We start from the raw sequence: 13,126 nt of genomic DNA on the forward strand, positions 1-13,126 counted from the left end.
AATATGCTTATGGGATGATTTCAGCCTGCAGGTGTTTGTGCACGTGCAGCTCTGAAGTGTTGGGGACAGAGGAAGGTCAGCACACTGGGACAAATGCACGAACAGGCAATAAGACATTTCTGGAGAGTAGAAGAAAAGAAGAAAGAGAGAGAAACACAGAGAAGCCCAACCAAAATGGTAGCCAAGAGAAAATTGAAAATTAAACAGAAGCTAAAATGTTGAAGGTGATCAAATCAGAGAGAGAGCAGCTTTCTGCTCCTAGTCCAGCAGACACACAGATAAACCTTTGTCTCCGTACTCTCTTGGGTCAGGACGGAAAAAGTAAGCCCCTCAGTTCACACTTTGTAAATCCTCTGTCCCCTAGCCCAGCAATATTAGAGTCTGGATTGTCCCTTAAGATGTCCCCCATGGACCTGGGCAGGTAAACAAACTGTGGAGTTTAGCCTTTGGCCTCAGGGCCGGCTATCTAAGCTGTTCTGAATTCTTCAGCTCTAAATATAACAGTCATGACAGCTCGGTCAGATGGTGAGGATACACCACACCCAGCCGCTCTGATTCACACAGCAGAGACAGAAAGATCAGGCTGTGATGAAGACGTGAGGAAGAAGAGTGAACAAATATCCTGTACAGGGTGTGAGACATTTCAGAACCTCCGACTCTGTTGTCTTTATTATATGCTCTCATTTAACCTCCAGTATTCAGTCCTACGATGGTGCTCACAGAATCAGGAGTTCTTTGTCTCTGCGGTACAATAACAATCTTTGCTATCAGTTCTATCCGTTTATATTTTAAACAGATAAAATCAGTAGATGTGGGATTTCTAAGTGTGTAAAACGAGATAGCCCAAGTTATTAATATTCAGCTTTATTGACAAACATCGTGACATTTTTTTGAGGATAAAAGCACAAACGCAACTCTCAGCTCAGTCAAGAACCTCAGTAGTCCATGACGATTGGCCAGCGTGCACAAAATCAATCTTCACAATCCTTCAAGACTCTAACTAACTAACTGGCTCACTAAAATGGAATGCAGCCATTATGAGTGTTTTCACTCGCTGTGCATGTGACGAGCCTCATGTGCGCTCCTGCTTTCAGGTCTGACGTCTAATCAGCCAGTGAAGTGAAAACACCGGGCTGAGCAGCCGGATAATATTCACATGATGTTAATAAACAGTTTTATAATCTGTCAGTGCTCGTCAGTAAGACTGTGTGAGATTTACAAAAACATGTTCCCTTTAGTGGAGGAGCTGATGTGTGACAGTGATGATGTGACGACTGATTTTCCTGCCTTTATCTGTTGCAGAACATCGAGCTGAAGGTGGAAGTAGAGAGCTTGAAGCAGGAGCTCCAGGAGAAACAGCAGCTTCTGGATAAAGCTCTGTAAGTCCACAAACATTAAACCATTTCACCGCCTGTGGTTTCATTTCTTAACTAGTTGGTTATTTAAAAAAAAAAAAGCAGTACAGAGTGTACTGGTTTGAAGAAACACCTCCATCTATGGCTGGTGAGGAGTAATTGAGTTCCCGTCTTCGATATGATCCGGTCTTAACTGTGCTAACACCTCACATCACTCGCAGCTCGTATGTCACAGAGCAGCTGATGGAGATAATGCTCTCTCACGCAAACCTTCATTGATGTCAAGTGCACCGTATAACTTTAAACCCCTGACACGTTACAACATTCTTTTGTGGGGATTACGGACTGTGAAAAGGGTCGGGTTGTTAATGTGACATGATGATGGGACAGAGAAGTTTTTACACTGCACAACAACGTGCTCTTTACTATCTGTGTGGGGAGAAAAACTGAACCTCAGAGTCTAAATCCTAAAATGGTATTTCAGTACATGTTAGAGATTTCACGTCTTTCCATGCTGAGATGGATTTTTTTTTTCCATCCAAAATTGCAACATGTGAAAAAACAAATGCATGTTGTGTCAATCATGTTTGATACTCCATCAATATTATTTCCAGAACAGGTTACATTTTTTTTTTACCTTTTTTGTATCCACCTCTGTGTGTGTGTGTGTGTGCGTGTGTGTCCGTGGAGTCCCTTACCTCAAACATGCTGACAAGGAGTGATTGAAAAAAAATCTATCACTTGCTTGATCAATCTACTTCATGAGTACGAGACATCACGACAAAAATAAACCCGTCAGACTCGGTGTGTGCGAGGGGAGGTTTCTGTACCTAAGGTGTTTTATCCCAGTGGTGTGCAGTATCCTGTCTGTGTACATGTGATTGGATGTAGTTGACAAAGTGGTCTTGTTTAAACCAGGGGTAGCTCTAATCACTGGGTAGTTAGCATGGAGGCATTTCAGACATGTGTGACTGCTGAAATGGACAGACGCTGCTTGAAGGTCAGAGCTGTTGACCTTTAATAGTCACCAGCAGAGTTTTGGACCTCTTGGAAATGATAAATTGTCTCTGATTACTGCTCTGTATGTCAGTTGCTGTTGTCACTCCCTGTCTGCACATCCTGTGCTATAGTTAGAGTACAAACAGAGATGATTCTGATCGGTTAGGTGTTATGTACACTACAAAAACTGTTGGAGGGGTTCTTTGGATGAGGAAACAAGCTCACACTACTTCTACTGCACAATAACAGAAACATGTGGACCTGAAACTCATCAAGCATTTATCATTCTGATGATGATTTATTGAGACTAAAATCAATCCTGACTGTAATTAGAGAGTCTGGGAGTTTGTCTTGATATTTGGCCCGAAACTTGTCATCAATCTTTATTTTCAATAACAAAGTGTTTTTGCAACTATCAGCTGGAAGGTTGGGCAGCTTAACTGTTTCTGCCTGGCTCTCAAAAATGCAGATTCTTGCTGTTTTCAACCTTGTTGGAAGCAATGTTTGCTATTGTCCGAATGAATAACGGTTTAACTCAGAGCATTAATAAAACACAAACAAATGCAAAATGGATACATAATTCTCATGTTGACCCACCCACTGACCTCTGTAACAACACTTTTTTTCCTCTGGTCAAATGTTTTGGCCCTGTCTTTACGGACAGTAACTTCAATCTCAGTCTCTTTAATGGAAAGCCAAGCAGAATTTATTTGTACTGAAAAAAAAGTATGTTGCCAACAGACTGAGATGATTGAAATAACTTTGTCCTGGCTTTTTGTAGAGAAGTTGGCACTAAGGACATCGGTCTAGTCTTCCTCACATAAAAAAACAACAACATTTGTCTCTGACACAGACTCAGACTGGTTCAAAATATCTCAGTTATCTGAGCTGTTGCATTTGGTGGACGGAGTTAAAAACGTATGTAGAGACGGTCCAGAGCATTGACTGGTGGCGACACAGTGGCGTGTGCCATTCTTGGAACACTAATTCTGGGATCGTGTCGACTGACTAAATGACAGATGCTGGCACAGTTAGCGTCAGAAGATGTTAGAGGAATGCTTACATCATGATCCATTTCATGTAGATTGTAAGGAAAAATAAACACATTTAGCTGTAGAGGCTGAAGTCCAGACTTATAGGTCTTAGATTACATAGACTGTTTATGTTCATCAGGCCTTTTACAACTTTCAGTCTGTGTGAACATCACGTCTGTAAGAATGCATGGTGAAAATAAAAGCCTCAACATGGGTGCAGCACCTTACTTAATCTATGCTATAAGTGGAGGGGTGTTGGGTATCCCATGAGCAATGTGTCACAACAGGGAAGTGATGACATCATATCGTTGACACCATCATGTCCGTGTCTGCTCCGACTATATTAGTATCTCTGTGTGTAGGTGTGTGCACTGGTGATGAGATCTCATGTTGTTTCATTCTGGGTTTAATAGCACAACAGCAGAGAGCTTGACCAATCACAATGAGGCAGAGCTGCAGAGACGTTGTCAGGAGCGACAACAGGAAATCGATCACATGCAGCAAGTGCTCGAAACCAAGATTCAGCTCCTGCAGGAGGTTTGATCGCTCACACAATCAGCCTGTTAGAATGTTCACAGAGTTGTCTCAAATGGACACAACTTAACCTTCTATGTGTGTGCATGCAGGAGGCCCAGCTAGCACGCAGCGAGGCCGACCGCATGGCCTCAATGGCTGGATCACACTCCCAAGCCTCCCTCATCTCCCTCGACATCCCCATGGAGGAATTCCCCGAGGACGAGAGACCCCTGAGCGTCCATTCCCCGTCAGGCACCAACAAAGACAGGTGCAAAAAAACCCAACACATCAATCAGCGTAAATATCAAACAATCAAATCCACCATCCATGTCCAACTGAAGATGTCGCTGCCTTTGTTCAGGTTAATAGAGGAGTTGACTAAGGAGCTTCGCTCCAAGGAGGTGATCATCAAAGAGCTGAGCGGAGACAAGACAACTCTTACGCTGAGGGTCGGGGAGCTGGAGGGACAAGTTCAGGAGTTGTCTTCATCTCTGCTGCAGAAAGACAAGGATGTGGAGGTATAACACAATTTGATTTCTTATTTCAAAATGTGTCTTCTGGCTTCTTTAAAGAACCCCACTAACCTGTCGTGAATGTGTTTATTATGTCAGCTAGTTATCCCCTCTATATGCACTCTTAAGTAGAGTAGTCAAACCCTGCATGATTCATATAACTATGTAAGCCTTCTAACATTACTGCACTCCTCTGGACCACCGTGTCTCCTCCAGTCAGACTTCTATTCTAGATAGAGGCTCCTGAAGCCGCATGTGTGACATTCCCAGACCTCATTTTAACAGCTATGCATGTAGGTCATCGGAGCTATTTTCATGGCCAAACTTCTGTTTAAACAAACACAAATACACTGCAGATGTACACCTTTAAAGGTGACCACAAACACACACACACACACACACACACACACACACACACACACACACACAAACACACACACACACACACACAAACACACACAAACACACATACACACCCGCCCACACTTTTCCACAGTCATTTATGGATGTTTGGTTGTATGATCTGTGAATAAATATTCATCATAATTCATCTATATTGAATACACGTTGTAACTCTTCTTTCCTGTTTCAGTATCTTCTAACCCAAAGAGTATATATTTTAGTCTGATTCATGGTCTCTCTCTTTTATGACAGTATTATCAGGAGGAACTCGGCCATGAAAGACTGCGCATCGAACAGGAGATGCAGGTAAGAAAAGTGGGACCCACCCGCCTGACTCACAGTCAGTGTGTAAAACATCTTCACATGTTATTATAGAGCTCTCCACTAAGTGTCAGAGCAGCGTCACTCTTCTTGTTGTTTCATCTCAGAATGACTCTGCCTCCTTATGGACACGTCAAGCACAGCAGTTTCACACAAGAGCTGAAGAGTAAAGATAAAGAATGTCTTATTTCAATCATTTTCAGGCTACTAATTCAGTCTGTGAACGTACATAATTATTATGAATAAAAGGAGATCAGGGTTTTGCTTGTTCGGATCGATGGCCTTTCCTCTACAGGAAACAAATAGATGAAAGGTCATTAAAGAAAAAAGTGTATTGCTGTAATGCTGAAATGGATGCAGCATCATGTGAGGTCATCTTCCAGAGGGTTTATCTCATCACACAAAGTGTCAGAATCTCATTACATTTACAGGCTTTAGCTGCTCTCACATCCCCAAGGACACATTTCCTTCTGATACATAATTAAAGACAAATGGAGGGAGACACTTACATGATGCTAACTCCTCCCACCCACAGACAATCTTCTCCCTCATTTATAGTTCTGCATCTAATAACCATAGTAAGCCTTAATATTCATCTTGTTGCTGCTGTGCTGTCTTCATGTAGTTGTTCTGAATGGATCACGTCTTTGCTGTAAACATATTTGTTGTTGTGTATGTTTTGTACTTGCGGTGCGTTGTTTTCAGGGCCGGTGTTTTAACTTGTAAATCAGTTGAAGGATGCAAATGCAGGCTCTGCATTTAAATTTCAGGTTGGCTGTTTTTGTCACGGATATACCACAGTGTATGTGCAACTCTTTAAGCACTAAGGATATGAGCCGCGGTTGTTTAATGTTTAAGATAAAATAGTATAATTTTAAATAGCAGGTTCCTGTCTCAGTCCCAAGTACATTTGACTTTGAAAAAATACAGAGAAGGGTAGTTGTTTATTTATTATATGTGGATAATAATGCATAGCCTTGTAGTGACTTATCTTAGCTCTCGCGCTGTCCTGTTTTTGATTCTGCAACAACGTTAACATTGTTGCTCCAGTCTGTGAATTCACAGAGGTGTAAATATTGCATCTTGAACTGCAGGCTGAATATTAAATGTAAAGGGTTTGACAGAAAATACTTTGCCATATTTGTGTTTTTTTTGGGGGGGTTGGATCTTTTATATAGTAGTTACTGGAAATATGGTCAGTATTCAGAGTTTTTTTCAACCGAATCTCCACAACGGAGACAAAAAACGGACTACTTTTTTGTCTCTGTCAGAAAGAGACTCATAAAGATCTACTCATTAAGATCAGAGGAGTTCATGTAAGGATTGGTGAGGGTTCATGTGTCTGTGTGCGGGTTCATTCATTCCCATGAGATGCCTTTTCCATAAGTGCGTGTGTGCATGCAGACATCTCGCTGGTTAGCAGTTTAGCAGGTCTGATTTCAACGGCGTGGTCGATAGGTCAGGTTGACCTTTGAGAGCTGTGCAACTTCGACACAGATATCAGGTTGTGCCGTTTCAGGCAGTCACAGCATAAGAGCTCTTAATGAGATCCCCAGACAACACAGACATTTAGATCAAATATACGTCTGGATAGAGGGAAGGAAAATGTCATCTGAGACTTCTTGACAGAATTATTTCCAGGGTTTCTTCTTTCAAGGATATTATTTACAATGTCTAACACATTAATCATGCATTATGATATTTCTTTGTATAATGGACATTATACTGCAGGGAATAGCTTAGAAATAGCATATATGAGAAAAATTAACATATGATATTGAAGCACAGTTAATCTTTGACTCACATCTTAATACAGATCTGCAAACAATCTGCAATTCTTAAGTAAATGACTGAATTAACGGTGAAAGTACATCAACGGTAAACCAAGAAGTTTTAGGCTGACGTAGCTTAATGGAAGTCACAGCGTGAAAGCATGACCATCTGTTTGTGCGCCCTTGGGAACAACAAAAGTCTGGTCACTGCAGAGATGAAATGCTGCAGTGAAATGTGTGAGAAAGGCCTAGTTGTTTGGACATCACAATCAAGTCATTGTTGAAATACTTGCACCATGGCAACAGCAAATACAAATAACACTTATCCTAAAGCAAAAGCAAATGTTGTTACACTGGTCTGATCACGGGGCTGTTACAGGACAAAAATCATCACTGCTGTATGATTACAGACACAGCTACTATTATGAAGCTTTAAGGCTGTTTGACATTAAACAGGAAAAACTGACTCACATCATGTATTGATTATCAAAATTATAATCTATCAAGCATGGCTTTTTTTATGCTGCCAGTATTATTTTGACCTCTTTTCATTTATAACCTCAGGCTATCTTTACCTCACCACATGTCAGCCATCTTTAACTGCTCTACATGTATGTTGTCTTGGTAACTGTCTTATTGCTCACTGAGCATTGTGTGTAGCAGAGAAAAGATCCTTTCACCTTCAGCCTGCTGCTTGATATAATACTAAAGAAGGACTTAAGGTCGGTCAGGACACAAGAAACAGAAATAGAACAGGAATATGATTGATTGTATTGCTCTGTAGTTTAAAATAAAGCAGTCATCTTGTAAAGTACACTACCACATTACCACAATCCTGTAGGATTATTGCAGAGAAACAAATGAAGACAATAGTTGATCTTATTTCATCACATACAAAAGGTTTGTCTCACAACAGTGCAGTTTGTTTGATGTGCTAAAGAGCTGGTTCTAGTCAAGCCCAGGATTTGAGGATGAGAGAGAAGTGACAAATACTGTATATTAATGTACAGTAGCTCTACCATCATGCTGTATATAATTATGTTTTTAAATAAAATGGTATACATCATAAAGATTACAATAGTATAATTAATTTTCTCACATAAAAGTCTGTGAAAAAACAGTTTAGCAATTTGTAAACTGTAATAAATAATGATTTTTGTAATATTGTAGGCAATATGTTTCCAGGAATAATCAGGCTGTACTACATGTACTAAATGTAAACCTAGAACTGTGTTTCACGTTTGTGCCCCTATAGCCTAACAAATGTGTCTAATACAATAGGATCTGTGTGGCACTTAGTTTTATTAATTTTACAGAGCGTCACTAATGTTACCATGCTACTGAGCATTTCACCTGTTCAGTCAGGCGAACAGAGTAAACCGGTCAGGGAGAATCACAGACTGCTAGGGGGGCATCACTTCCTCTCCTTATCGCTGAAACCAAAACTGAAGCTGAAACTCGCTGGTTTTACATTTAAATGCTTTCTTAAAGGAAAAAAAGATCTTTTCTAACCTATATAATAACGGGTACTCAAAAGGGAGCATATTCGTGAGACAGCACCGGGCCCTTCCACCCCCGTATCTTCTAAATGGTTCGCTCCACCGCTGCAGGTCTCATTCAGGCAGCCACATCGGTATCAGCCGGGAGGATCTCCGACTGAGTCCGGTGGGGTCCTGTTTGCCTCTCTGGCTGTCGGTAATGTCTCTGTAATGAATGAAGAGTCGCCTCTTCAGACACCGACACCGGGTGAAGACTCAAAGGACCGTCCCAGAAAGCCTCTTGCTGCTCTGTGTCCGGGAAAAGGACAGCGGGTTATTACCTTTCCCTCCCTGGACAGGAGAGACCTGACAGAGTGCGGTGCGGCTCGTGCGTCCGTCACACGTTGATGGTGCAGGGGCGCGTGCGATGCTGTTGGTGAAATGGGAAGCGACGCTTGTGTGAAAGCGCGAGGACAGAAGATCGATCCAAAACTGAGTCTTGATTGACGAGACCTTTGCGTGACTTCACCGTGAGAGAGTGCGCCATATTCCCGATGCACCTGCAGCTCCAGCAAATCGATGAAGATTCTAGGCTCATTCATTTCATTGATCGTCACTGCATTTTTTTTTAAATCTGTTTTTTGCGTCATTGTTTTCAGCCTGCAAAGAAACACAAGCAACCTTTCTCAACAAGCATCTGCGATGTATTCCTCTTGTCTACCTCATTTTTTTGTCAAGCCATTCAATTTAATGACATAGAAGGAGTGATCCCATGAAGAGTTCAACACTACTTGAGTATTTTTTTTAATATTTTTTTTTACTGCTCTCAAACATGTTTACGCTGAAGCAGCTTGAACATTGAACTGTTTCTCTGTTTACATGTGACTCATCACAAGGATTCAGGTGCCAGAGTGAACATTTTCACCCCCTCCTCGATAACTATAAGCCTGGGGAATGCTTGATCTCAAGATGAAGGAGACGTGTCGCATCTGTGGACGGGAGCTCTGCGGTAACCAGCGACGATGGATCTTCCACCCCACTGCTAAACTCAACCTGCAGGTGCTGCTGTCTCACGCCCTCGGTCAAGAGCTCACCCGGGATGGCAGGGGAGAGTTTGCCTGCTCAAAGTGCACCTTCATGCTGGACCGCATGTACCGCTTTGACACAGTGATCGCCCGAGTCGAGGCACTGTCCATCGAGAGGCTGCAGCGGCTCCTGCAGGAGAAACATCGGCTGAGGCACTGCATTGGAGGTCTCTACCGAAAAACTAATTCAGAGGAGGGTTCTGTAACAATAACTGGAGGTAATGAAGGACCAGGAGATGGGATGGTGGACATTTCAGGTCTCACTCATGCAAAGTACTGCGCCCTGCTCCAAGACGACCTGGTCTACTCTTTGTATGAGTCCTGGGCTGAGGACGGTCTAGAGTCTCACCACCACTACCCTCAGTGTGCCGCAGGTGCAGGATCAGAGGTAACCGTTGCAGGCTCACATCGATGTGTGCATAGCACACCCAGGAAGTGTCGTGGATGTTCGTATTGGCGAGTTGCAGACTCGGACTATGAAGCTGTTTGTAAGGTGCCAAGGAAGCTGGCAAGAAGTATTTCCTGCGGCCCATCAACCAGATATTCAGCCAGTGTCATCGGAGGGAGTGTGACAGGAGAAGCAGGAGAGAAGAAACATGTGGAGGATTTAGAAGAAGCCCCCTCCTCTTTGACTCTGGTGCCTGGTTCTCAGGACCCCTCCAGGACGTCTGACAGTGATCGCACCCTGGCAGGTCAAGCCAGCTCCAGCCCCTCCATAGCATCCTTGGAGACAACTGAGGAGTACATTCACCCCGGAGGCTTAACGGATGGACTCCTCAGCTCCCCACGGGACCCGATTGATGATCGGTTATACGACTCTCTCTCTGAGGAGCATGTGGGAGCCTCACATGACTCAGCATCACCTGGACCCAGCATCTCTCTGGCTCTGTGTTTGCTGCAGAGCTACACCATCTACAGACCGGTCCAGAGCTGTAAGGGGAGCAAGCTGCCAGTCCTCCACAGACGGATGTCCACTTATGGAGGCCCACGACTGGACCCGTCTGTTCTGGGACTCTCTTGTGAAAATCAAAATGGAGAAAGACGCAATCACATAAATACACCTGAGCTGGAGACCCCACTGATCCAGTTTGACTTTCAGAATCTGAATCTGACTGACATGGAAGAATTAATGCAAGATTTGTACAAAGAGTATCCTCGCCCACCTCCTCACCAGGTACTGAACCTTCCATGAGGATGGAAATGAATCTGAATTTGTGGGATTTTATTTTTTTATTTTTTGTTCTACTTCGGCAGAAAAATGACACCCTGGAGTGATGAATGTTGCCTCTGCTATCTGCAGCACTATGAGCAAACCAATCAACAAACTTGGATGTTTGACAGACACACAGTCCGGCCTGGCCACAAAACAATTATTCTCTAGTTTTTTTTTTTTAAACGTAATTAGCCCCCATAATCCTGCTGTCAGGCACTTAAATCCAGCCCACAGCCTCTTCCAAAAGCTTTTTGCCCAGGAGGATTTGAGCTCCAATGCTCTCCAATGTGTATGTATGCAGGGTTAGTTGTCTATGTGTGGGAACACATTACATGAGCAGTCAGGTGTGTAGGTAAGCTGTAACACAGGACATGGCCTAATTACCTAATGTGTGTTTGACAGAGTGTGAGTGAGAGGTCAGTAGTCATGTCAATAAGAGCAGCCAGCATGTAGTAAAAGGAGAGCACAGTTATGTTTGGTCACAGAGTGAATCTAAACATCTAAAGTGCTTATTTAACCATATAGCTTCATGCAGACACAAGTCTCTCAGTATTTCCTGTTTCTAAACGTGCATACTGAAGCACAGGATTCTCCACTGAAGTGTTCATCTGTGCAAGTGTGCAAAATATTCAAATCTCTTCTCCACAAGACAATAACACTTTTGGATTGCTTCTTGAGGAATAAGAGATCGTTATCTCGGAGCTGCTCTCTGAAGTAGGTTAGATGTGGGCTGACATTAAGACAAAGTGACTCCACTCTTGGCCTATTTTCACTCTGAACCCTCGAGGCAAAGGGTCAGGCCACCGCGTCATCGCAACAGTGGTTGGCTGGGACAACGATGCTATTCAATTAAATGTTAAATTAATCATTCCTTTGCAAAAACAAAACTACATTGAATGTAATCTCTGCTTTGAAAACACAAATAGATCTTGGCTAGTAAAAGTATAAATCAGCTTATTGTAATGACGTCCTTCCTCTTGCCACTGAAAGTTAGAAGCGTGTGTACATGCTTGTTATGTAACAATGATAGTGCCTGTGAGCACTGTCTTATGTTAACTCACGCATGAAGACGTTGTCACACCACTTCAGAGGCTCTTATGGCTTTTTACAAAGTACACGCACGACTGAGCAGAGGATCTAAATGGTGTACACGTATTATACAACCCTTTGTTAAAGTCATGCAGCCCGCAGCCTCTGTATTTTTCATGACATTGAAACAAACTAAATCACTTCAACAAAAGTTGTGGATTGGGTCTCTGGACTAAACTTGAAAGTGTTATTCTATTCATGACAGAGCCTGGTTGAAGAGCAGCAAAGCCAACTAAACCAGTATGAGTGTGCGGCTGGTCAGTGTGTGAGCGAGCTGCAGAAGGCCCAGCTCCAGGTCCAGTCCCTGCAGGCCAAGATCCACGAGAGTGAGGCCAACAATATGGTAAGACAAGCTGAGAGTGCCTCATCACAGTTCGATAAAATGCACATCTGAGGAGAGCCTAACGGCCGTGCTCGTCCGTGTGTTACAGAAGCTGCAGGAGAAGCTAAATGAGATGGAGTGTGAGCTGCGTTCAATCCGTCAGGCAGCTCAGAGTCAAGAAAGAACCATTCAGGGTCTCTCAGAGTCCATCAGCACCAAAGACTGTGAGGTGAGTGTTTGCTTTTTACGTGAGGTGGCAGATGAATAGTGTTTAGAAGGTGCTTATATCTATGATTATTCCCCTTTAAAGGCCCAGGAGCTGTATCAGCTAATTGAGGGGCAGAACAGCACGCTGTGTAAGCTGAGAGAGATGGCTCACCACAACCAGCTCGCTAAATACAAGGTGAGACTCGGTGCAATGCTACTCCTCAATGTTTCCTTATCAATGACTATATTCTTGTCCCCACTCTGATGACATGCTAAACTTGGTCTGTGCTCCCTCTGTCTTCAGGCTCCAGAGGGGGTCAGTGAGTCCTTAACACTGGCCCGCCTGCAAGCGGAGCTGGTTGGGGTGCAGAGCTCCCTGTTCTCCCTCGGTCTGGAGCTGGAGGCCAGCCAGAGGAGTCTGAGGCAGAGCCAGAGACAAGGAGAGGACCTGGTGCAGTTTAAGGATCGCCTCAACTCTGATCTGCAGGACGCTCTGCAGCACAGGGAGGTCACTGAGAAACACAACCAGGTAAGGGTGTGTGGCTAAAGCAAGCCTTTGAGAAAAGTCTGTATGGGATGTCTAAGCCCTCATTTCTGTCTTTTAGGACCTGCGCAGTGCCCTTCAGAAAACTCGCTCTGATCTTCAAGCCAAAGAATCCGCTCTGAAGGAGAGCGAGGCAGAGAGAAATACTGTGGTGCTGGAGAAAGAGAGGATCATCACAAAGCTCAAACACTCTCTGAAGGACAAGGAGCAACAACTACAAGTAAACCACATGACCCCCCCTTTAATTCATACAGTCAGAAGTTACATAATGCATGAA

The 13,126-nt window shown here is 43.4% G+C and overlaps 1 protein-coding gene across 9 annotated transcripts in view; it reads left to right on the forward strand.

Annotated features, from left to right (window-relative positions):
• Positions 1-13,126, forward strand: part of LOC306826999 (myomegalin) — a 43,014-nt gene that overhangs the window by 11,207 nt on the left and 18,681 nt on the right. For 4 of the 9 annotated variants that reach the window (XM_079348605.1, XM_079348607.1, XM_079348608.1 and 1 more), the window contains exons 1-6: positions 8,359-10,648; positions 11,982-12,119; positions 12,208-12,327; positions 12,409-12,501; positions 12,610-12,834; positions 12,911-13,069. In XM_079348605.1, the coding sequence (XP_079204731.1) occupies positions 9,344-10,648; positions 11,982-12,119; positions 12,208-12,327; positions 12,409-12,501; positions 12,610-12,834; positions 12,911-13,069 (2,040 nt within the window). In that variant the 5' untranslated portion in view covers positions 8,359-9,343. Of the gene's footprint in view, positions 1-1,302; positions 1,380-3,801; positions 3,926-4,014; positions 4,173-4,265; positions 4,423-5,070; positions 5,125-8,356; positions 10,649-11,981; positions 12,120-12,207; positions 12,328-12,408; positions 12,502-12,609; positions 12,835-12,910; positions 13,070-13,126 lie in introns of those variants that run through there. The other 5 variants (XM_079348611.1, XM_079348612.1, XM_079348604.1 and 2 more) reach the window with 3 other exon arrangements.

The sequence above is a fragment of the Symphodus melops genome (genome assembly GCF_947650265.1).
Source record: "Symphodus melops genome assembly, chromosome: 7".
Taxonomy (NCBI): Eukaryota; Metazoa; Chordata; class Actinopteri; order Labriformes; family Labridae; genus Symphodus; species Symphodus melops.